Raw genomic sequence first — 25,697 nt, forward strand, 5'->3', positions numbered from 1 at the left:
ACTGATTTGGATATTTTTAAATTTCAATTCCGTATTTGTTCCCAGTCGGCCAAGTGAATATTATAACCAATGTTCTGTGCCCATGTCACCATAGGTGCTTTTACTACATCTGCGTGTCTTTCATATTGTAGCAAGTAAGTATATAGTTTGGAAATGATTTTACTTTCAGGGCCAGTTAAAAGTTTATCTAATATACTTGATGTTGTGCTTCTCCCATATTCCCTCATGTTCTTTTGGTAGTTGGATTGTATCTGGCTGTATACTATTTTTTATATTTTATGTTAGGATGGATTTATGTTTATCCCAGGCATGTTTAAATTCAGTTACTGTGGATTTACCAACCACGTCTTTTGGACATTTGTTCCAAGGATCTACTACTCTTTCAGTAAAATAATATTTTCTCACGTTGCTTTTGATCTTTCCCCCAACTAACTTCAGATTGTGTCCCCTTGTTCTTGTGTTCACTTTCCTATTAAAAACACTTCCCTCCTGAACCTTATTTAACCCTTTAACATGTTTAAATGTTTCGATCATGTCCCCCCTTTTCCTTCTGTCCTCCAGACCAATGATTTTCAACCTTTTTTGAGCCGCGGCACATTTTTTACATTTACAAAATCCTGGGGCAGACCACCAACAAAAATGACACTCTAAGACACTCTCTCTTTTTCCATCTCTGTCTCCTCCACCCCTTGTGTGTGTGTGTAAACACACTCTTGAACCCTTTCCAAAAACAGGTGAGGGCTGGGGCTTTTTCTCTCTTATTCTTTGGGTGCTTTTTATCATATGCTTTAAATCAAGAGTCACCTCTCTCTCTCTTTTCTTTCTCTCTTTTTCCTCACATTCTCTGCCTCAATCATTTTCTCATTTCACTTTTTTCTCCCCCTTTTTCTCTCATTTCTCTCTCTCTTTCTCTCACTCTTTCTCTCACTCTTTCTTTCTCTCTCTCTCTCTCTTGCTTTCTCTCTTTCTCTCTCTTGCTTTCTTTCTTTCTCTTTCTTTCTTTCTCACACACACTCTTTCTCTCTTGCTTTCCTTCATCTCTTTCTCTCTTGCTGTCTTTCTTTCTCTCTCTTAATAATAAATAATAATAATTTATTAGATTTGTATGCCACCCTTCTCCGAGGACTTGGAGCGGCTCACAACAACAAAACATCATGTACAAATCCAATGTTAAAACCGTCTTTAAAAAACCCCCATTAAAACAGTCATACAGCCCAAACACACCATCGATAAAGTCAAGACAGCTAAGGATATATCAATTCCTCCATGCCTGGCGACATAGATGAGTTTTCAAAAGTTTGCGAAAGCCAAGGAGGGTGGGGGTAGTCCTAATCTCTGGGGGGAGCTGATTCCAGAGGACTGGGGCCGCCACAGAGAAGGCTCTTCCCCTGGGTCCCACCAGATGGCATTGTTTTGTCAATGGGACTCAGAGAAGGCCAACTCTGTGGGATCTAATTGGTTGTTGGGATTCGTGCGGCCGCAGGCGGTTTCAGAGGTATTCTGGTCCGATGCCATGTAGGGCTTTATTTATTTATTTATTATTTATTTATTTATTTATTATTTAGATTTGTATGCCGCCCCTCTCCGAGGACTCGGGGCGGCTCACAGCAGAGAAAAACAAATCATAAATAATCTGAATACATTTAAAACATTTAAGATTTAAAAGAAAACCCCATATAGTACATACACACTCACAAGCATACCATACACAATTTAAACATGCCCAGGGGGAGATGTCTTAGTTCCCCCATGTCTGACGGCAAAGGTGGGTTTTAAGGAGTTTACGGAAGGCAGGTAGAGTAGGGGAGGTGCTAATCTCTGGGGGGAGTTGGTTGCAGAGAGCCGGTGCCGCCACAGAGAAAGCTCTTCCCCTGGGGCCCGCCAACCGACACTGTTTAGTTGATGGGACCCGGAGATGGCCCACTCTGTGGAACCTAATCGGTCGCTGGGATTCGTGCGGCAGGAAGCGGTCTCGGAGGTATTCTGGTCCGATGCCATGAAGGGCTCATAACCAACACTTTGAATTGAAACCGGAAAATGATCGGCAACTAGTGCAGGCTGCGGAGCGATGACAATGCTTTCTCTCTCTCTCTCTCTCTCTCTCTCTCTCTCTCTCTCTTGCTTTCTTTCTCTCTTTCTCTCTTGCTTTTTCTCACTCTCTTGCTTTCTCTCTCTTTCTCTCTCTTGCTTTCCTTCTCTCTGTTTCTTTCTTTCTTTCTCTCTCTTGCTTCATTTCTCTCTCTCTTTCTTTCTCTCTCTTTCTCTCTTTCTCTCTTGCTTTTTCTCACTCTCTTGCTTTCTCTCTCTTGCTTTCTTTCTCTCTCTCTTGCTTTCTTTCTCTCTCTTTCTTTCTCTCTTTCTCTTGCTTTCTTTCTCTCTCTTTCTTTCTCTCTTTCTCTTGCTTTCTCTCTCTTGCTTTCCTTCTCTCTCTTTCTTGCTTTCTTTCTCTCTCTTGCTTCATTTCTCTCTCTCTTGCTTTCTCTCTCTTTCTTTCTTTCTCTCTCTTTCTTTCTTTGTCTCTCTTGCTTTCTTTCTCTTTCTCCCTCTGTTGCTTCCTTTCTCTCTTTCTCTTTTGCTTTCTTTCTCTCTCTTTCTCTCTCTTTCTCTCTTGCTTTCTTTCTCTCTCTTTTGCTTTCTTTCTCTTGCTTTCTTTCTCTCTCTTGCTTTCTCTATTTCTCTCTTGCTTTCTCTCTCACTCTCGCTTTTTTTCTCTCGCTTTCTTTCTCTCTCTGATGCTTTCCCTCTCTCTCTCTCTCTTGCTTTCTTGCTCTATCTCTCTTGCTTTTTCTCACTCTCTTGCTTTCTTTCTCTCTCTTTCTCTCTCTTGCTTTTCTTCTCTCTCTCGCTTTCTTGCTCTCCCTCCCTTTCTTTCTCTCTCTTGCTTTCTTTCTCTCTTGCTTTCCTTCTCTCTCTTTCTTGCTTTCTTTCTCTCTTGCTTTCTTTCTCTCTCTCTCTTGCTTTCCTTCTCTCTCTTGCTTCATTTCTCTCTCTCTCTTTTTTCTTTCTTTCTCTCTCTTGCTTTCCTTCTCTCTCTTTCTCCCTCTCTCGCTTTCTTGCTCTCTCTTGCTTTCTCTCTCTTTCTCTCTCTTGCTTTCTTTCTCTCTTTTTTGCTTTCTCTCTCTCTCTTTCTTGCTTTCTTTCTCTCTTGCTTTCTTTCTCTCTCTTGCTTTCTCTATTTTTCTCTTGCTTTTCTTCTCTCTCTTGCTTCTCTCTCTTGCTTTCTCTATTTTTCTCTTGCTTGCTTTCTCTCTCTTTCTCTCTTGCTTCTCTCTCTTGCTTCTCTCTCTCTTTCTTTCTTTCCCTCTCTTTCTTTGTCTCTCTTGCTTTCTTTCTCTTTCTCCATCTTTTGCTTCCTTTCTCTCTCTTTCGCTTTCTTTCTCGTGCTTTCTTTCTCTCTTTCTCTCTCTTGCTTTCTTTCTCTCTTGCTTTCTTTCTCTCTCTCTTGCTTTCTCTATTTCTCTCTTTCTTGCTTTCTCTCTCTCTCTCTTGCTTTTTTTCTCTCTCTTGCTTTCTTTCTCTCTCTTTCTCTCTCTGATGCTTTCCCTCTCTCTCTCTCTTGCTTTCTTTCTCTCTCTTTCTCTCTTGCTTTCCTTCTCTCTCTTGCTTTCTTTCTCTCTTGCTTTCCTTCTCTCTCTTGCTTCATTTCTCTCTCTTTCTCTTTTTCTTTCTTTCTTTCTCTCTCTTGCTTTCCTTCTCTCTCTTTCTCCCTCTCTTGCTTTCTTTCTCTTTCTTTCTCTCACTTTCTTTCTCTCTCTTGCTTTCTTTCTCTCTCTTGCTTTCTTTCTCTTTTGCTTTCTCTCTCTCTCTTGCTTGCTTTCTCTCTCTCTCTCTTGCTTTTTTTCTCTCTCTTTCTCTCTCTTGCTTTCTTTCTCTCTTACTCTGATGCTTTCCCCCCCCTCTCTCTCTTGCTTTCTTGCTCTCTCTTTCTCTCTCTCTCTCTCTTGCTTTCTTTCTGTCGATCTCTTTCTCTCTCATACACCACGCAGGCAACGGCATCGGACAGTAACCATGGGGTGGCGGCAGGGTGGTCGGCTGCGAGTGGCTCCAGGGTGGAGGCACCAACGGGGGAAGCTGGACTTATTGCTGGATGCCGTACATGCTGACACTGCGCTGGGCATGGGCGCGCGGCTGGCACCTCCAGCCCAGCCAGTGGGCTAGTGCCAGGCCCATGCCCAGCACAGCACCAGCATGTATGGCATCCAGCTGCCATTGTTGGTGCCTCCACCCTGGAGTTCCTGCTCGCAGCCACCGTCCTGCAGCTACTGACAGGTGCCCTCCCGCTGCCCGCGCCCTCCCGCCGGGCCCCAAAGCTCACCTGCCACGAAGAAGGAAGGCGCAAAGAAGGAAAGTGAAGAAGGGTAGGCGCGAAGAAGGAAGTTCAGCTTCTGGTGTCGCAACTTTTTGCTCTTTCCTTCGCGGCACACTGGTTGAAAAACACTGCTCCAGACTATACAGATTGATTTCATTAAGTCTTTCCTGATACGTTTTATGCTTAAGACCTTCCACCATTCTTGTTGTCCGTCTTTGGACCCATTAAATTTTGTCAATATCTTTTTTTAGGCGTGGCCTCCAGAACTGAACACAGTATTCCAAATGTGGTCTCACCAGCACTCTATATAAGGGGATCACAATCTCCCTCTTCCTGCTTGTTATACCTCTAGCTATGCAGCCAAGCATCCTACTTGCTTTTCCTACCGCCTGACCACACTGCTCACCATTTTGAGACTGTCAGAAATCACTACCCCTAAATCCTTCTCTTCTGAAGTTTTTGCTAACACAGAACTGCCAATACAATACTCAGATTGAGGATTCCTTTTCCCCAAGTGCATTATTTTACATTTGGAAACATTAAACTGCAGTTTCCATTGCTTTGACCATTTATCTAGTAAAGCTAAATCATTTACCATATTACAGACGCCTCCAGGAATATCAACCCTATTGCACACTTTAGAGTTATCGGCAAATGAAATGTTGAAATGTTGATTTCATTTTGTTAGATGGGACCCAATCTGTCGATCCTTCTATATCTCAAGTTAATATTCTGGAGTTTCGTTATTCCTGACAATTTGGTCTTGTCTGCAAATTTGACCAGTTCCCCTTTTCTCCTCTTGTCTAAATCATTGATGGCCATGAAAAGATCTTGCAAATTTTCCTGTTCTGTTCTTTCTTCTGTGTTCAGGAGAGTCTGGTGTCCTTCGAGGAGGTGGCTGTGTCTTTCTCTGAGGAAGAATGGTCTCAGCTGGATCCTGAGCAGAAAGATCTGCATTCGGAAGTCATGCTGGAAAACCATAGGAACGTGGTATCTCTGGGTAAGAGTTTTCTAATCGCCAATCAGAGTTCAAGAGATTAAAAAAATCACTATTATGAGACATCGTCTCCAGGGAGGGAGAAGGAACGGATGTGGCCTTCTGGTGCTCCAGGGAAGGAAAGAGTCAATGTCTCTTTGCTTAGATGTTTTCTGTGCATTTCTTCTCTGTAGTTTCCATTTCTATTTGAACGTATTTGTAGGGGCCGAAAAGAACAAATTGGGCCTTTATGTATCCTAGGGAGGTCATGTGGGAGGAGTGTATTGTCCTTTGTCCTATGAAACCTCCAAAATTGTGTGGGAACAGAACTTTCCCCCTCAGCCCATGGAAGAGCATTCTCCCAATCCAATTCAAGAACAAAAGCCTCCTGCAGGGTCACTGAGAGCATCCTAGGGTACAGGTCATCCTTGAGTTACGACAGTTCACGTAGTGACCATTCCAGGTTATGAGCAGCCCTCCCCGAAGTACGTCGGATCCAGTCCCGAAATTATGAGTGTTGCAGCACCATGGCAATAGTGCATACTTAGGAATGACAGCAGAGGGGCTGCAACATTTGCCCTACATATCCCCCACCCTTCTGTTCTGTCGGGCTCTCTGGTAGACTTCTCCCAATTTCAGACACACACACACGTTTTAAAATGCAAAACAATGTTCTTTATACCGAAAAATGCAAATAAACCAAGCCCTCTTTTGGTATAGCAAAGAGCACTGGTCTCCAAACAAACTGGTAATTTGTACAAGTCCCTTATCAGTTCTGTGATACTTAGCTTGCAGCTGTGAGGCAATTCACAGTACTTCTTCTTTCACAAAGTGACACACACTTTGCTCTGGTTTAGTTTCAAAGCAGGGAAAAATCAGCACACAAAAGGTCAAAGTCAGCAAAGCAGTCACGAAACACAAGGATCAGATAATCCTCCACAATGGCCAAACCCACAGGCTGCTCTTTATAGCAGCCTCACTAATGACCACAGCCCCACCCAACCACAGGTGGCCTCGTTTTCTTTGATAATAATCTCTCAGTTGTTGCTGCCTATGCATCGCTCTCCGCATGCGTGGCTGTATCATTCACTCTTGTTCTGAATCCAAGGAGGAGCTAGATAATTGATCTCCTTCTGAGCTGTCTGCCCCACTCTCCTCCTCCCTGTCACTCATGTCTTCTTGGTCAGAGGAGCCTTCATCAGCAGATTCCACCGGAGGCAAAACAGGCATGCAGCATGTGGATGTCTCCCCCACAGCCACAGTCCTTGGGGCAGGAGCTGGGCCAGAGCTAACCACCATTGTCTGGTTCCAGAAGAGCATTAGGAGAATGGAAGCTTTGTACACTCTCATGACTCATGAATATAGAAGTCATCATGTTTATGTCACACCAGTGCAAGCATGCAAACATACAACCTAGTGACATTTTCAAGAAATTCTGAAGGAATTTCACTTGACTTTCTATCCTTTTTCTCTAACCTTATTATCATTTTCATTTCCCTTTTGTTTTGAAGGTAAAGATCAAGATTCCTGTGAACTGTTCCAACTGATCAATGCTGAAGATGGAAATGAGAAGTTTGGAATTCGAATGGAATTAGAAAGCCGTGAGAGAAATCAGTCAAAGAGCTGGAATCAGAAAAGCTCATCTTCCACTGATGCTCTGATTCAAGATTCTCTTGCCCAACAAGAGGAAATAAGGAATAAATATATTGGGGAAAGTGTGAAGCTAACCAAAGCTAAAGTACAAATAAATGAATACTCTTTAACCCAAAACAAAGGAGAAGATGGTATAAGAAGACACAACGGACAAAATTACAATGGGACATCCATTCATTTTCATGGAAATAACTATCTTGCATCTGAAAAAGTGATTGACACAAAAGAGAAGCCGTATAAATGCATAGAGTGTGGAAAGAAGTTTGCTCGAATAAGTCATCTTATTTCCCATAAAAAGATCCACACAGGGGAGAAGCCGTATAAATGCATGGAGTGTGGAAAAGCGTTTAATCATGGCAGTGGACTTAGAATCCACAAAAAACTCCACACAGGAGAGAAGCCACATAAATGCATGGAGTGTGGAAAGACCTTTGCTCAAAGAAGTCATCTTACTACCCACAAGGTGATCCACACAGGGGAGAAGCCACATAAATGCATGGAGTGTGGAAAGACCTTTGCTCAAAGAAGTCATCTTACTACCCACAAGGTGATCCACACAGGGGAGAAGCCATATAAATGCATGGAGTGTGGAAAGACCTTTGCTCGAAGAAGTCATCTGACTTCCCATAAAAGGATCCATACAGGGGAGAAGCCATATAAATGCATGGAGTGTGGAAAGACCTTTGCTCAAAGAGATCATCTTATTTCCCATAAGATGACCCACACAGGGGAGAAGCCTTATAAATGCATGGAGTGTGGAAGGACCTTTGCTCAAAGAAGTCATCTTACTACCCACAAGGTGATCCACACAGGGGAGAAGCCGTATAAATGCATGGTGTGTGGAATGGCCTTTGCTCATAGTGGTTATCTTATTTACCATAAAAGGATCCACACAGGGGAGAAGCCATATAAATGCATAGAGTGTGGAAAGGCCTTTGCTCGTAGTAGCACACTTATTTCCCATAAAAGGATCCACACAGGGGAGAAGCCGCATAAATGCATGGAGTGTGGAAAGACCTTTGCTCAAAGAAGTGATCTTATTTCCCATAAAAGGATCCACACAGGGGAGAAGCCGTATAAATGCATGGAGTGTGGAAAGACCTTTGCTCAAAGAAATGATCTTATTTCCCATAAAAGGATCCACACAGGGGAGAAGCCGTATAAATGCATGGAGTGTGGAAAGACCTTTGCTCGAAGAAGTAATCTTATTCCCCATAAAAGGATCCATACAGGGGAGAAGCCATATAAATGCATGGAGTGTGGAAAGACCTTTGCTCAAAGAGATCATCTTACTTCCCATAAGATGACCCACACAGGGGAGAAGCCTTTTAAATGCATGGAGTGTGGAAAGACCTTTGCTCAAAGAAGTCATCTTACTACCCACAAGGTGATCCACACAGGGGAGAAGCCGTATAAATGCATGGAGTGTGGAAAGACCTTTGCTCAAAGAAGTAATCTTACTTCCCATAAAAGGATCCACACAGGGGAGAAGCCGTATAAATGCATGGAGTGTGGAAAGGCCTTTGCTCAAAGTGGTCATCTTATTTCCCATGAAAAGATCCACACAGGGGAGAAGCCGTATAAATGCCTGGAGTGTGGAAAGGCCTTTGCTGAAAGAAGTAATCTTATTTCCCATAAAAGGATCCACACAGGGGAGAAACCGTATAAATGCATGGAGTGTGGGAATGCCTTTGCTCAAAGAAGACCTCTTATTTCCCATGAAAAGATCCACAAGAGAAAAGCCGTATAAATTCATGGAGTATGAAAAATCCCTCTTACTTTCCCTAGGATGGTCCACACATAGGACAATCCGTATAAATCCATGGAGTGTGGAAAGATCTTTTCTCAGAATGGTCACCTATGTTCTCATAAAAGGATCCATGCTCAGGAGAAACTATATAGCTATAGCACGAATCCCAGCGGCCGATAAGGTCCCACAGAGTTGGTCTTCTCTGGGTCCCGTAGACTAAACAATGTCGTCTGGCGGGCCCCAGGGGAAGAACCTTCTCTTTGGCGGCCCCACCCCTTTGGAATCAACTTCCCCCATGTGTTGTTATTATGGTTGTTGTGAGCCTCCCCGAGTCTTTGGAGAGGGGTGGCATACAAATCTAATAAATTATTTTTATTATTATTATTATTATTATTATTATTATTATTATTATTAATGTCAATACAATTCAGCAAACGAGATCACTATGCTGGATTTTGTATTTCATCACCAGTCGGGCGCTTCCCAAGCACCTAGGACTGCGTGATGTAGCGGTGAATTATGTGTGCCGATCCCAGTAAAGCGGCCTTTTGCAACTGACTTGGAGATTTTGTCAATTCCAATGGTTTTCAAATGTCCACTGAGATCCTTTGGCCCTGCACCCAGCGTGCCAAGTAACACCGGGATCACTTTCACTGGCTTATGCCAGAGTCGTTGCAGCTGAGTTTTTAGATCTTTGTACAGTAATACCTCATCTTATGAACCTAATTGGTTCCCAGGGGTGGTTCGTAAGGCGAAAAGTTCGTAAGACGAAACATTGTTTCCCATAGGAAACAATGTAAAATGAATTAATCAATGCAACGAAAAAACCCCCGGAAAAAAACGCCGCCGCCCGTCTGTTTCAAATGAAGCAGATGGGTGCTTTTCAGCATTCTCCCAATGCCAAACCCGGAACTTCGGCAAAAGTTCGGGTTCGGGAGGCTGCCGAGAAGCCCTGCCGCCCGGCTGTCGCTTTTTGAAACAGCCAGGGGGCTTCCCAGCATCCTCCTGAACCCAAACGCCAAACCCAAACTTCCGGGTTCGGCATTGGTGAGGCTGCCGAGAAGCCCCCCGGCTGTTTCAAAAAGGTGATAGCCGGACGGCGGGGCTTCTCGGCGGCCTTCCGAACCTGAACATTTGCGGAACTTCCGGTTACGGCACTCGGGAGACCGCGGAGAAGCCCCACCGCCCGGCTATCGTCTTTTGAAACAGCTGGGGGGCTTCTCGGCGGCCTCCCGAACGCCGAACCCAGAAGTTTGGGTTTGGCATTCGGGTTCAGGAGGACGCTGGGAAGCCCCCCGTCTGTTTCAAAAAGCGACAGACGGGCGAAGGAAACGGGTTCGTAAGACGGAAAACGTTTGTAAGAAGAGGTAAAAAATATCCGAACCCCGGGTTCGTATCTCGGGTTTTTTGTATGGCGAGGGGTTCGTATCATGAGGTACCACTGTATTTCACTAATTTCTCTAGCTGCTTCTCCTCAATTCTGCTGTCTCCTGGGATTGCGATGTCGATGATCCATACTTTCTTTTTCTCCACAATCAGGATGTCTGGTGTGTTATGCTTCAGAATTCAGTCAGATCCTATTATTATTATTATTGCTCTTGTTGTTGTTGTACCCCAGCCACTTTCACTTTCCTTCTCTTCCCCAACTCTCCCTCCTGCTTCAGATGAGGTCACAAAAAGCTCTGCCTGGAGACTGATGACGCTAGAGCAAGGAGACTTCCCATTGGTCCTGCCGCACTTTCTGGTGACATAGAAACATAGAAACATAGAAGTCTGACGGCAGAAAAAGGCCTCATGGTCCATCTAGTCTGCCCTTATACTATTTTCTGTATTTTATCTTAGGATGGATATATGTTTATCCCAGGCATGTTTAAATTCAGTTACTGTGGATTTATCTACCACATCTGCTGGAAGTTTGTTCCAAGGATCTACTACTCTTTCAGTGACTCCCATCTCAAAAAGAGGGAGACAAACCCTTCCTCCCCTCAAGAACCCTATTCCTCTTCTGGGACTGGAGACATCTCGCCCCCTCACACACACACACACACACACACGTATGCTCATTGAATGGGAAGATTCTGCTGTAGGAGGAGATGCTGCCCTGGATGATAAGGGTGGGGGAGGGGCAATCCTGCAGCCAGTGAGGACTTGTGGGTCACATACACACCCAGCCACTCAACGTGTGGGGAGTCCCAGAAAACCCAGCCAGACCAGGGAGAGGGCTGCTTCCCTTCAGGACAGAGAAAGCTGATTACCCTCCTCAAAATATATGTCTCCCTTGCTTGGAACCTCTGGAGGAACCGGCCCCTCCCAATTTCTTGCCCCTTTCTTTCCATGGGTCAGGGGATCCTCCTTTTCCCGTCAAAGCAGCCCCAAATGGAGACCCCAAATTAAAGTCTGGCCACTTCTCCTCTTCCCACTCCTTTCCGTGGAGAACTTCATTAGAGAATGGACTAGATAACCTCCAAGGTCTCTTCTAACTCTGTTCATCTCTTATCTTGCCACAGTCTCAAGCAATAGAAGAATATGTAGAGAAAGATATAAAGTGACATGTTGCAATAAACTAACCCGGTATAAAAGAGCAGATGTGGAGCTTTCCCCGAGAAATCTGCCCATTTCAGCGGTGGAAGACTCAGCCGCCCGAAACCCAAAGGCTCCTTCTTGTCACTTTCCAACTCAAACTCCCGTAGGAACAGAAGGCAGATCCCACCAAAGCCTTCACTTCTCCACACCCCAAAAGAAACCGAGGAGTAAAAAGCAATAACACCCCATCTCTGGGGTTCCCCCCGCCCCAGAAGGAGGCTGCCGGGTAACAGCCGCAGGCAAAGCGACGCCTGGCTTGGCTTCACGGGAAGAAGAAATGGATCATTGCTGCCATCGGTGGGCCAAATGGCCGTGGCGCTTACAAGGGGCAAGGACCCATGAGAAAGGCTGGACAAAAGACTCCTCTGGATAACTGGACATCACAGAAATGGCCCAAAATTCCTTTGTTCATCCAGCTCATTTCTCAGCTGCCCCAGAATAGAATTTTGGGGGCTGCCCCATGGGGGGGGATTATCTTCCAAAGCCCCAGAAGAAGAGAAGCAACAGATGGAAAGTAACCAAAGGGAGAAGCAACCTGGAATTAAGGAAAAGCTTCCTCACAGTGAAGAGAATTAACCAGTGGAACTGCTGACACCAGAGGTTGGGTGCTTCATCACAGGAGGGTTTTTAACAGACTGGACAGCAAATTGTCAGAGATGATAGAGTTTCTCCTGCCTGGACTAGAAGACCTCCAAGGGGTCAGGATGAGGCCTAACTTGATATAATATCCCAATTCCTCCTGGGACTGTAGTCATTGTAATGGCTGTTATACGTAGAGAATGCTGAATCAATATGCTCCAACCTGATTGGCTGGTAAATATATAAAAATGTATGACACATTTGCATAGATGTGGTTGCTGTGGTAGTAGTTGTTGACTATTTATTATTATTATTATTATTATTATTATTATTATTATTATTATTATTATATTTGTATGCCACTCCTCTCTGCAGACTCGGGGCGGCTTACAGCAGTGATAAAATAATATACAATAGCAAATCTAATATTAAAGTCTAAAATAGGTGCAATAACCCCTTACCCCACTCCCAGAACATAATGGCCTGCCCATGTTTTGCCCTCCCCAGGCTCCTAGAAAAGCTCTGGAGCTTGGGAAGAGCCTCCCCCACCCCATCCAGAAGCTGAAAACAGGCGGTTTCCCCACTCCCAGTGAGCTCAGAAGGCCCGTAAATCATCTGGCTGGCGCTCACCTGAGTTTGCGTCCTCACTAATACGGCTTCATGTGCCACCTGTGATATCACAGATATAGATGGTGATAGACATATGGTACTTTATTTATACCCTAAATCAGTGTTTCCAAAACCTTTGACATATGTGTACCCCTTCTATAATTTTCACAATGCTTAGTACCCCACGTCAAATAAACTGGATGTATTTTAATAACAATCAAAATATATTTATTTATTTTTATTTTTTGGGTACATACACAAAATAATAATAAATGAAAAATAATATTATTCATTATAAAATATATATAAAGTTATATTATCAATAACAAGTTGTAGTGTGGCTTATGTTCAGAGAGACAGAGTATAAGTAATATTGTAAATAGAGAAGTAATTTTTGCTAAGAAGAAGTAAATATATTTTCTTAAGAACTCCTGCTGCAATGTGTTCATTCAAAGACTTCAGCTTCTTATCTATTGGTCTGTGACTGGCTGGCTGGGTTGGGTGAGCTTCCTCAAGTGCTGCCCTGACCCAAGTTCCCTTCCAGCTCTGTTCTTAAGCAGCCTCCATTTTATTCCCTTCTTGGAAGTGGACCTGATTTTGCTTCCAACACTATCAGGAGAAAATGGAAACCCACGACTGGAAGATGCAACTGAAGAGGTCAATGTGGAGGAAATAGGCATCTGCTGTCCAAAGGAAGAGGGAGACACGGCCACAAACGTGTAGTTTTATATCAACATCCTGTGTATTGAACATTCGCAGCAGAGAAGAGAGTCAGGAACATCCTGAGGTAAATCTCAAACAGCCTCCAGGAAAAAAAGGAGAAAGGGGAAACGCCCTCTTTCCACCCTCAGCAACCAATCAGAGCACAGATCCCCTCAGGCAGGAGCCGGCCCTCCCTCCCTCACAATGGGGAGTTTCCTTCTCCAGCCATTAAATTCAGTATCTTCACATTTGAAGGATCCAAAAGAAACAGAGCTAAGATGACTTTGCTTTTGTCCCTTACATTGAATTGTCCGGCTGGGATGGTTTTTAACATTGATCTTGCACTGGGCTAAAAAGAAGTCAACGTCCTTTTCTCCTTTTTTCTCTTCTCCCTCTCAGGCCTCCTTCTCCCTCCCTTTCTCCTGCCCTCAATGTCTGGCTTCTATTTTCCCTTGTGTTTTGTCCACTAAATAAACGAATAAGCTCTGGAGGCTACAAAAAAGGCACAGAAGAGCAACAAAGATGGAGGCTAAAATTATTCATTTATTTTAATTCAATTTATTGCCTGTATAGGCCTCCCAACTCCTGAGGGGCTCTGGGCGGCCTACACAAATAAAACCACAGACACCCATTGAAATCCCCTTCCAAACCTAATATCTCTGGGGCCACCACTAAGATTCCTTCCCTCTTCTGCCCTTGTTCCTTCCATCCCATTCTCTCCTCTAGACAAAGAAGAGGCTGAAGGAAAGAGACGGAGGGGCAGGTGAGGGGGGGGGGCTCTTCCCAAGGCCCATGCTCCCCAGCGGCCCTCCCCCTGCAGGCGGAAGCGGAAGAAGCGGTGATGCCGGGAAGGGGGGGGGATTCGGGGAAGGGCCCAAGGGGGGGAAGGGAGGGGGGGCCTTGGAGGAGGAGGCGGGATTCGAACCAGGCTCCCCGAGGCCCGATCCTGTCTCCGGAGGGGGAGAGAAGCGGGGCGGCCTCTGCAGCTGCCTCCTTCCCGGCCCTGCTCGGGGGCCCTAGGCCCTGCGCTGGGCTGAGCCTCTTGGGGCTCCGGGCAGGTTGGGGGAAGGTCGCTCAGGGGCTGAATTCCACCTTCTCATTCTGGGCCTTTGTTTTTCCTTCCACCTCAGAGACAGAAATCGGAAGCCATTTGTGGTCTTTGCAAGGCCCCATTTTTTCCTGGGGGAAGAAGAAAAGAGCGGGATCACCTGGAGGGATCCGTCCTGTGTTCCCAGAAATGGTCCCGTGAAGGAAAAGGCGTCTGGAGACCCACAAGAGTCCTTGGACCCCTTTGGAGTTGCTCTGCAGGACAGAGGAAGGATGGAGACCCCGCCTGTTGCAAAGGGGGGAAGCGGAAAAGGCCCTGCAGCCGCTCAGCCTGGGAAGGGGGGGAAGCTCTGGACAAGACCCGGGCAGAAGATACTGGAGGAAGACTCCATCCTCCCTTCAGAAGTTCTACCCTGGAACTCCATCCAATACCGGGAGGCTGAGGGTCCCCAAGGACTTTGCAGCCGACTCCATGACTTTTGCAGGCGATGGCTGAGGCCAGAGAAGCACACCAAAGCCCAGATGCTGGACCTGGTGGTTCTGGAGCATCTCCTGTCCCTTCTGCCCCTAGAGATGGAGGGCTGGGTGCGGGAGTGTGGAGCAGAGACCAGCTCCCAGGCGGTGGCCCTGGCGGAAGGCCTCCTCCTGAGCCAGGCGGAGGAGCAGAAGGAAACCAATGATATGGAGGGAAAGAAGAATCCACCAGATCCCGCTCATGAGCCATTTTTCTGGAGGATCCCTTGGGAAGATCCAAACCAGGAGACCTCGGAAGGTAATGGGAGATGCTCTGATGGCCCACCTGTCTGACCTTTGCTCTCTCCTCTTCTATAGAAGACCTCCTCCTCTTTTGTCCATGATGCATTGTGAAATTATTCTTTACAGAGAAAGAAAGAATGAAGCTCTCTGGTTTTTATGAAGGACGTCAAACAGCGGTTGAACTTCCACATCAAGTAAGAAAGAGATCTTAGATTTGTCTTCTCCTTTCAGGAAGTGAAGCCAATTTGAAGTGCCCCCTCTCTCCTTCTATCCCCCCCCCCCCCCCGTTTGGCCAGGACTATTTTTGTGTCCATCCACAACATGGAGAGCAAAATACCAGGTTCACGTTTTCCTCCCTTTTATGTGTCTTTTGTGTTCTTTTTATTCCTTTTTCTTCACTCAATCCACCTGTGCCATTGTGCCCATATTTCGTAGTTCTCAGAAACTTTTTGGCCCCTTAATTCCATCATCTGTTTGTCCATTTTGGAACAATTATATATTTTGTTCATTACTACTTTTTCGGGGTGGTGGTGGTTCTGTATTTTTCCAATATTGGGCGAAAGTCATTCTGGCTGCAGTCGTGATATGTAATATTAAGTATTTTTTTGCTTTGGTATATTTCCTTTTAAATATTCCCAATAAGAATAATTCCTGCCAGAATTCTATCTCTATTTGTGTGATCTCTTGTAACCATGTGTGGATTTTCGTCCAGGATTTTTTTGTCTCAGAACTTCACCACCACACATGGAAGAAGATGCCATTATTATTATTTTTATACTGCCAACAATTTGGGCTCAATTATGGATATATTTTAGCTAATTGGGTGGGTGCCAAATACCATCGATAACACATTTTATAGTCATTTTCCTTATAAGATACTGATTTGGATATTTTTAAATTTCAATTCCGTATTTGTTCCCAGTCTTCCAAGTGAATATTATAACCAATGTTCTGTGCCCATGTCACCATATGTGCTTTTACTACATCTGCGTGTCTTTCATATTGTAGCAAGTAAGTATATAGTTTGGAAATGATTTTACTTTCAGGGCCAGTTAAAAGTTTCTCTAATATACTTGACGTTGTGCTTCTCCCATATTCCCTCATGTTCTTTTGGTACCTGGATTGTGTCTGGCTGTATACTATTTTCTGTATTTTATCTTAAGATGGATTTATATTTATCCCAGGCATGTTTAAATTCAGTTACTGTGGATTTACCAACCACGTATGCTGGACGTTTGTTCCAAGGATCTACTCCTCTAATATTTTCTCCCGTTGCTTCTGATCTTTCCCCCAACTAACTTCAGATTGTGTCCCCTTGTTCTTATGTTCACCTCCTTATTAAAAGCACTTCCCTCCTGAACCTTATTTAACCCTTTGACATATTTAAATGTTTCGATCATGTCCCCCCTTTTCCTTCTGTCCTCCAGACTATACAGATTGAGTTCATTGAGTCTTTCCTGATACGGTTTATGCTTAAGACCTTCCACCATTCTTGTAGCCCGTCTTTGGACCCCTTCAATTTTATCAATATCTTTTTGCAAGTGAGGTCTCCAGAACTGAACACAGGATTCCAAATGTGGTCTCACCAGCGCTCTATATAGCGGGATCACAATCTCCCTCTTCCTGCTTGTTAAACCTCTAGCTATGCAGGCAAGCATCCTACTTGCTTTTTCTAGTGCCTGACTACACTGCTCACCCATTTTGAGAGTGTCAGAAATCACTACCCCTAAATCCTTCTCTTCGGAAGATTTTGCTAAAACAGAACTTCCAATACAATACTCAGATTGAGGATTCCTTTTCCCCAAGTGCATTATTTTACATTTGGAAACATTAAACTGCAGTTTCCATTGCTTTGACCATTTATCTAGTAAAGCTAAATCATTTACCATATTACAGACGCCTCCAGGAATATCGACCCTATTGCACACTTTAGAGACTTCGGCAAATGAAATTTTGAAATGTTGATTTCATTTTGTTAGATGGGACCCAATCTGTCAATCCTTCTATATCACAAGTTAATATTCTGGAGTTTCGTTATTCCTGACAATTTGGTCTTGTCTGCAAATTTGACCAGTTCCCCTTTTACCCTCTTGTCTAAATCTTTGATGAACATGGAAAGATCTCGCAAACCCTCCTGTTCTGTTCTTTTTCCCGTGTTCAGGAGAGTCCTGTGTCCTTCGAGGAGGTGGCTGTGTCTTTCTCTGAGGAAGAATGGTCTCTGTTGGATCCTGATCAGAAAGAGCTGCATTCAGAAGTCATGCTGGAAAACCATAGGAACGTGGTCTCTCTGGGTAAGAGTTTTCTAATTGCCAATCAGAGTTCAAGAGATTTTAAAAATGCACTATTATGAGACATCGTCTCCAGGGAGGGAGAAGGAACGGATGTGGCCTTCTGGTGCTCGAAGGAAGGAAAGAGTCAATGTCTCTTTTCTTAGATGTTTTCTGTGCATTTCTTCTCTGTAGTTTCCATTTCTATTTGAACTTATTCGTAGGGGCCGAAAAGAACAAAGTGGGCCTTTATGTATCCTAGGGAGGTCATGTGAGAGGAGTGTATTGTCATTCTGCTGCACGAATCCCAATCACCAGTTAGGTCCCACAGAGTGGGTCTTCACCGGGTCCCATCAACTGAACAATGTCGCTTGGCGGGACCCAGGGGAAGAGTCTTCTCTGTGGCGGCCCCATCCCTCTGGAACCAACTCCCCCTAGAAATTAAAATTGCCCCCACTCTCGTTGCCTTTTGTAAGCTCCTTAAAACCCACCTCTGCCGCCAGGCATGGGGGAATTGAGATACTCTTTCCCCCTAGGCCTTTACAATTTTATGCATGGTATGTCTGTATGTCTGTTTGGTTTTTATAATAATGAGTTTTCAACTGTTTTTAGTATTATATTATTATTATTATTATTATTATTATTATTATTATTATTGAGTCTGCGGGGAGGGGCGGGATACAAATCCAATGAATGAATGAATGAATGAATGAATGAATTAATGAAGAATAAATAAATAAATAAATAAATAAATTTGTTCTATGAAACCTCCAAAATTGTGTGGGAACAGAACTTTCCCCCTCAGCCCATGGAACAGCATTCTCCCAATCCAATTCAAGAACAAAAGCCTCCTGCAAGGTCACTGAGAGCATCCTAGGGTACAGGTCATCCTTGAGTTACGACCATTAGTGACCATTCCAGGTTATGAGCAGCCCTCCCCGAAGTACGTGGGATCCTCCCACCATTGTCTGGTTCCAGAAGAGCATGAGGAGAATGGAAACTTTGGACACTCTCATGACTCATGAATATAGAAATCATCATGTTTATGTCACACCAGTGCAAGCATGCAAACATACAACCTAGTGACATTTTGGAGAAATTCTGAAGGAATTTCACTTGACTTTCTATACTTTTTCTCTAACCTTATTATCATTTTCATTTCCCTTTTGTTTTGAAGGTAAAGGTCAAGATTCCTGTGAACTGTTCCAACTGATCAATGCTGAAGATGGAAATGAGAAGTTTGGAATTCGAATGGAATTAGAAAGCCGTGAGAGAAATCAGTCAAAGAGCTGGAATCAGGAAAGCTCATCTTCCACTGACGCTCTGATTCAAGATTCTCTTGACAACAAGAGGAGATAAGGGATAAATATATTGGGAAAGGTGTGAAGCTAACCAAAGCTAAAGTACAAATAAATGAAGACTCTTTAACCCAAAACAGTGGAGAAGATGGTATAAGAAGAAACAACAGACAAAATTACAATGGGACATCCATTCATTTTCATGGAAATAATTATCGTACATCTGAAAAAGTGATTGACGCAAAAGAGAAGCCGTATAAATGCACAGAGTGTGGAAAGACCTTTGCTCAAAGAAGTCCTCTTATTTCCCATAAAAGGATCCACACAGGGGAGAAGCCATATAAATGCATGGAGTGTGGAAAGACCTTTGCTCAAAGTTGTAATCTCATTTCCCATAAAAGGATACATACAGGGGAGAAGCCGTATAAATGCATGGAGTGTGGAAAGACCTTTGCTCAAATTGGTGATCTTATTTCCCATAAAAGGGTCCACACAGGGGAAAAACCATATAAATGCATGGAGTGTGGAAAGGCCTTTACTCGAAGAGATCATCTTACTTCCCACAAGATGATCCACACAGGGGAGAAGCCATATGAATGCATGGAGTGTGGAAAGACCTTTGCTCAAAGTGGTCATCTTATTTCCCATAACAGGATCCACACAGGGGAGAAGCCGTATAAATGCATGGAGTGTGGAAAAACCTTTGCTCGAAGAAGTCATCTTATTTCCCAAAAAAGGATCCACACAGGGGAGAGGCCATATAAATGCAGGGAGTGTGGAAAGACCTTTGCTCAAAGTGGTCATCTTACTTCCCATGAAAAGATCCACAAGAGAAAAGCCGTATAAATTCATGGAGTATGAAAAAACCCTCTTTCTTTCTCTAGGATGATCCACACGTAGGACAAGACATATAAATCCATGGAGTGTGGAAAGATCTTTGCTCAGAATGGTCACCTATGTTCTCATAAAAGGATCCATGCTCGGGAGAAACTATATAGCTATAGCAATTCTACTTACATTTATATACTACTCCACAGTGCTTTACCACTTATATCTGAGCAATTTACAAAGTCAGCATATGAAAGGCTGAATCAACTATTAGAAGCAATCTATAGCAGTTGAAGATGTTTTCAATAAAATGTCGAATTGAAAGTTTTCAATTTTTAGTTATTTAAAAATGCTCCATCCATTTTGTTGCTCAAATATGATTTCCCATCCAGAATTTGCATTTCCTGCTCAAACATTCAGTCACGAGTTTCATTTTGTAAACGTACTGGGGAGGACCAGGGGAGACATGATAGCAGTGTTCCAATATCTCAGAGGTTGCCACAGAGAAGGAGTCAACCTATTCTGCAAAGCACCTGAGGGTAGAATAAGAAGCAATGGGTGGAAACTAATCAAGGAGAGAAGCAACATTAAGTTTGTTTTTGAAGTATATTAGAATTAGTTTATATATGAAGAATTATTATGAGAAGAATTTTTAACTTATATTAGAATTAGTTTAAATATGAAAAATTTCTCTAGTTGCTTCTCCTCAATTCTGCTGTCCCCTGGGATTGCGATGTCGATGATCCATACTTTCTTTTTCTCTACAATCAGGATGTCTGGTGTGTTATGCTTCAGAATTCAGTCAGATTCTATTATTATTATTATTGTTGTTTTTATTATTATTATTAATATTATTATTAAATGGAGGGAACCTTCTGGATCTGCCCTGAACTCCCCTTGAGCGGCGGCCAACCCTCCCACTTTCAGTTTCCTTCTCTCCCCCCAACTCTCCCTCCTGCTTCAGATAACGTCACAAAGGGCTCTGCCCGGAGACTGATGACGCTAGAGCAAGGAGATTTCCCATTGGTCCTGCCGCACTTTCTGGCGACTCCCATCTCAAAAAGAGGAGAAAAACCCTTCCTCCCCTCAACAATCCTATTCCTCTTCTGGGACTGGAGACATCTGCCCCCCTCACACACACACACACACACACGTGTGCTCATTGAATGGGAAGATTCTGCTGTAGGAGGAGATGCTGCCCTGGATCATAAGGGTGGGGGAGGGGTAATCCCGCAGCCAGTGAGGACTTGTGGGTCACATACACACCCACCCACTCAATGTGTGGGGAGTCACAGAAAACCCAGCCAGACCAGGGAGAGGGCTGCTTCCCTTCAGGACAAGAAAAGCTGATTACCCTCCTCAAAATATACGTCTTCCTTGCTTGGAACGTCTGGAGGAACCGGCCCCTCCCGATTTCTTGCCTCTTTCTTTCTGTGGGCCAGGGGATCCTCCTTTCCCCTTCAAAGCAGCCCCAAATGGAGACCCCAAATTAAAGTCTGGCCACTTCTCCTCCTTTTCCCACTCCTTTCCGTGGAGAACTTCATTAGGGGTTGGACTAGATGACCTCCAAGGTCTCTTCCACCTCTGTTCATCTGTTATCTTGCCACAGTCTCAAGCAATAGAAGAATAGGTAGAGAAAGATATAAAGTGACATGTTGCAATCAATTAACCCGGTATAAAAGAGCAGATGTGGAGCTTTCCCCGAGAAATCTGCCCATTTCAGCTGTGGAAGACTCAGCCCCCCCAAACCCAACGGCTCCTTCTTGTTACTTTCCAACTCAAACTCCCGGAGGAACTGAACGCAGGTCCCACCAAAGCCTTCACTTCTCCACACCCCAAAAGAAACCGAGGAGCAGTAAAAAGCAATAACACCCCATCTCTGGGGTTCCCCCCGCCCCAGAAAGAGGCTGCCGGGTAACAGCCGCAGGCAAAGCGACGCCTGGCTTGGCTTAACGGGAAGAAGAAATGGATTATTGCTGCCATCGGCGGCCCAAATGGCCGTGGCGCTTGCAAGGGGCAAGGACCCGTGAGAAAGGCTGGACAAAAGACTCCTATGGATAACTGGACGTCACAGAAACGGCCCAAAATTCCTTTGTTCATCCAGCTCATTTCTCAGCTGCCCCAGAATGGAATTTGGGGGGCTGCCCCATGGGGGGGGGATTATCCTCCAAAGCCCCAGAAGAAGAGAAGCAACAGGTGGAAAGTAACCAAAGACAGAAGCAACCTGGAATTAAGGAAAAGCTTCCTCACAGTGAAGAGAATTAACCAGTGGAACTGCTGACACCAGAGGTTGGGTGCTTCATCACTAGGATTTTAAGAGACTGGACAGCAAATTGTCACAGATGATATAGTTTCTCCTGCCTGGACTGGAAGACCTCCAAGGTGTCAGGATGACGCCTAACTTGATATAATATCCCAATGCAGGAGGAAGGACTGTGGTCATTGTAATGGCTCTTATACGTAGAGAATGCTGAATCAATATGCTGCAACCTGATTGGCTGGTAAATATATAAAAATGTATGACACATTTGCATAGGTGTGGTTGCTGTGGTAGTAGTGGTTGACTTATTATTATTATTATCATTATTATCATTATATTTGTATGCCGCCCCTCTCCACAGACTCGGGGCGGCTTACAGCAGTGATAAAACAATATACAATAGCAAATCTAATATTAAAGTCTAAACTATGTGCAATAACCCCTTACCCCACTCCCAGAACATAATGGCCTGCCCATGTTTTCCCTCCCCAGGCTCCTAGAAAAGCTCTGGAGCTTGGGAAGAGCCTCCCCCACCCCATCCAGAAGCTGAAAACAGGCGGTTTCCCCACTCCCAGTGAGCTCAGAAGGCCCGTAAATGAGTTGGCTGGCGCTCACCTGAGTTTGCGTCCTCACTAATATGGCTTCATGTGCCACCTGTGATATCATGGATATAGATGGTGATGGACATACGGTACTTTATTTATACCCTAAATCAGTGTTTCCAAAACTTTTGACATATGTGTACCCCTTCTATAATTTTCACAATGCTTAGTACCCGTCAAAAAAAAAATGGATATATTTTAATAACAATGAAAATATATTTATTTATTTATCTTTTTTTGGTACATATACAAAATAATTAATAAATGAAAAATAAAATTATTCATAATAAAATGTAAATAAAGTTATATTATGACTAACAAGTTGTAGTGTGGCTTATGTACAGTGAGATAGAGTATAAGTAGTATTGTAAATAGAGAAGTAATTTTTGCTAAGAAGAAGTAGATATATTTTCTTAAGAACTCCTGCTGCAATGTGTTCATTCGAAGACTTCAGCTTCTTATCTATTGGTCTGTGCCTGGCTGGCTGGGTTGGGTCAGCTTCCTCAAGTGCTGCCCTGACCCAAGTTCCCTTCCAGCTCTGTTCTTCAGCAGCCTCCATTTTATTCCCTTCTTGGAAGTGGACCTGATTTTGCTTCCAACACTATTAGGAGAACATGGAAACCCACGACTGGAAGATGCAACTGAAGAGGTCAATGTGGAGGAAATAGGCAGCTGCTGCCCAAAGGAAGAGGGAGACACGGCCACAAACTTGTAGTTTAATATCAACATCCTGTAAATGTATTGAACATTCGCAGCAGAGAAGAGAGTCAGGAACATCCTGAGGTAAATCGGCAACAGCCTCCAGAAAAACAAGGAGAAAGGGGAAACGCCCCCTTTCCACCCTCAGCAACCAATCAGAGCACAGATCCCCTCAGGCAGGAGCCGGCCCTCCCTCCCTCACAATGGGGAGTTTCCTTCTCCAGCCATGAAATTCAGTATCTTCACATTTGAAGGATCCAAAAGAAACAGAGCTAAGATGACTTTGCTTTTGTCCATTAGATTGAATTGTCCGGCTGGGATGGTTTTTAACATTGATCTTGCACTGGGCTAAAAAGAAGTCAACGTCCTTTTCTCCTTTTTTCTCCTGTCCCTCTCAGGCCTCCTTCTCCCTCCCTTTCTCCTGCCCTCAATGTCTGGCTTCTATTTTCCCTTGTGTTTTGTCCACTAAATAAACGAATAAGCACTGGAGACTACAAAAAAGGCAGAGAAGAGCAACAAAGATGGAGGCTAAAATTATTCATTTATTTTAATTCATTTTATTGCCTGTATAGGCCTCCCAACTCCTGAGGGGCTCTGGGCGGCCTACACAAATAAAACCACAGACACCCATTGAAATCCCCTTCCAAACGTCATATCTCTGGGGCCACCACCAAGATTCCTTCCCTCTTCTGCCCTTGTTCCTTCCATCCCATTCTCTCCTCTAGACAAAGAAGAGGCTGAAGGAAAGAGACGGAGGGGCAGGAGATGGAAGAAAGAAGGAAACCGCTCTAGAAAGGCCACAGAAGAAAGACCACAACCTCCTTCCCTGCCTTTGGGTCAATAGAGACTCCGAAGCCTTTCTCCTCCTACTCCCAAGCCCATCATCCCCGCCCTTTCCCTTCCCCCTCCCGCCAGCTCCTCATAGAAACATAGAAACATAGAAGTCTGACGGCAGAAAAAGACCCCATGGTCCATCTAGTCTGCCCTTATACTATTTTCTGTATTTTATCTTAGGATGGATATATGTTTATCCCAGGCATGTTTAAATTCAGTTACTGTGGATTTATCTACCACGTCTGCTGGAAGTTTGTTCCAAGGATCTACTACTCTTTCAGTAAAATAATATTTTCTCATGTTGCTTTTGATCTTTCCCCCAACTAACCTCAGATTGTGTCCCCTTGTTCTTGTGTTCACTTTTTCCCGCCCTTTCTTGCACCCAGGCATTTTACCCCCAATCCGCCAGGGGGCGCCCTCTGCCAAGGGAAGGGAATACAGCGGGATTGGACGCTCCGGAGGGAAAACGTCACAAGGGGCTTTTCTGAGGAATCAGCGAACGAAGTGACATCACTGTCTCTTGCCAGTCTAGGAAGCCACACTCGCTCTCCTTAACCGTTGGGGCTCCACCTGAGAGCGGGAGCCTGCGGGAGGGGGTGGAAGGACAACCCGAGGTGAGAGGGGGGGCTCTTCCCAAGGCCCATGCTCCCCAGCGGCCCTCCCCCTGCAGGGGGAAGCGGAAGAAGTGGGGATGCCGGGAATGGGGGGAAATTCGGGGAAGGGCCCAAGTGGGGGGACGAAGGGGGGGCCTTGGAGGAGGAGGCGGGATTCGCACCAGGCTCCGGGAGGGCCCGATCCTGTCTCCGGAGGGGGAGAGAAGGGGGCGGTCTCTGCAGCTGCCTCCTTTATTTATTTAATTTGTTTAATTTGTTTTATTTATTTAATTTATTTGATTTTTTTTATTTGATTTTTTTAAAATTTATTTATTTAATTTATTTATTTAATTTGTTTTGTTTTATTTATTTAATTTATTATTATTTTATTTAATTCATTTATTTTATCTGTTTTATTTGTTTTATTTATTTTATTTATTTATTTATTTTATTTGTTTTATTTGTTTTATTTATTTAATTTTTTATTTGATTTATTTATTTGATTTATTTATTTGATTTATTTATTTGATTGATTGATTGATTGGATTTGTATGCTGCCCTTCTCCGTAGACTCAGGGCAGCTAACAACAGTGATACAAAACAGCATGTAAATCCAATACTAAAACAGCTAAAAAACCCGTACTTGTAAAACCAAACATACATACAAACATAAGAAACCATATGTTCCCGGCCTTGTTCGGGGGACCTGGGCCCTGCGCTGGGATGAGCCTCTTGGGGCTCCGGGCAGGTTGGGTGAAGGTCGCTCAGGGGCTGAATTCCACCTTCTCATTCTGGGCCTTTGTTTTTCCTTCCACCTCAGAGACAGAAACCGGAAGCCATTTGGGGTCTTTGCAAGGCCCCATTTTCTCCTGGGGGAAGAAGAAAAGAGCGGGATCACCTGGAGGGATCTGTCCTGTGTTCCCAGAAATGGTCCCGTGAAGGAAAAGGCGTCTCGAGACCCACAAGAGTCCTTGGACCCCTTTGGAGTTGCTCTGCAGGACAGAGAAAAGATGGAGACCCCACCTGTTGCAAAGGGGGGAAGCGGAAAAGGCCCTGCAGCTGCTCAGCCTGGGAAGGGGGGGGAAGCTCTGGACAAGACCCGGGCAGAAGATCCTGGAGGAAGACTCCATCCTCCCTTCAGAAGTTCAGCCCTGGAACTCCATCCAATACCTGGAGGTTGAGGGTCCCCGAGGACTTTGCAACCGACTCCATGACTTTTGCAGGCAATGGCTGAGGCCAGAGAAACACACCAAAGCCCAGATGCTGGACCTGGTGGTTCTGGAGCACCTCCTGTCCCTTCTGCCCCCAGAGATGGAGGGCTGGGTGCGGGAGTGTGGAGCAGAGACCAGCTC

The 25,697-nt window shown here is 44.5% G+C and overlaps 1 protein-coding gene and 1 pseudogene across 1 annotated transcript; both read left to right on the forward strand.

Moving 5' to 3' along the window:
- LOC139162992 (zinc finger protein 208-like) overlaps positions 1-25,697 on the forward strand; it is a 47,404-nt pseudogene that overhangs the window by 15,707 nt on the left and 6,000 nt on the right.
- LOC139162942 (zinc finger protein 215-like) lies at positions 14,388-19,684 on the forward strand. The gene is made up of 4 exons (XM_070743851.1): positions 14,388-14,980; positions 15,091-15,158; positions 17,126-17,255; positions 18,409-19,684. Exons 1-4 carry the CDS (start codon positions 14,482-14,484, stop codon positions 18,588-18,590), a joined length of 879 nt encoding a protein of 292 aa, XP_070599952.1. The 5' UTR covers positions 14,388-14,481; the 3' UTR covers positions 18,591-19,684.

Source organism: Erythrolamprus reginae, chromosome 2 (genome assembly GCF_031021105.1).
Source record: "Erythrolamprus reginae isolate rEryReg1 chromosome 2, rEryReg1.hap1, whole genome shotgun sequence".
In the NCBI taxonomy this organism is placed as follows: Eukaryota; Metazoa; Chordata; class Lepidosauria; order Squamata; family Dipsadidae; genus Erythrolamprus; species Erythrolamprus reginae.

Coding starts and splice junctions, on each gene's coding strand:
- LOC139162942 (XM_070743851.1), top strand. CDS start 14,482: ATGGAGACCCCGCCTGTTGCAAAGGGGGGAAGCGGAAAAGGCCCTGCA. Junction 15,159..17,125: donor CGGTTGAACTTCCACATCAA/GTAAGAAAGAGA, acceptor TCCCGTGTTCAG/GAGAGTCCTGTGTCCTTCGA. Junction 17,256..18,408: donor TAGGAACGTGGTCTCTCTGG/GTAAGAGTTTTC, acceptor TTTGTTTTGAAG/GTAAAGGTCAAGATTCCTGT.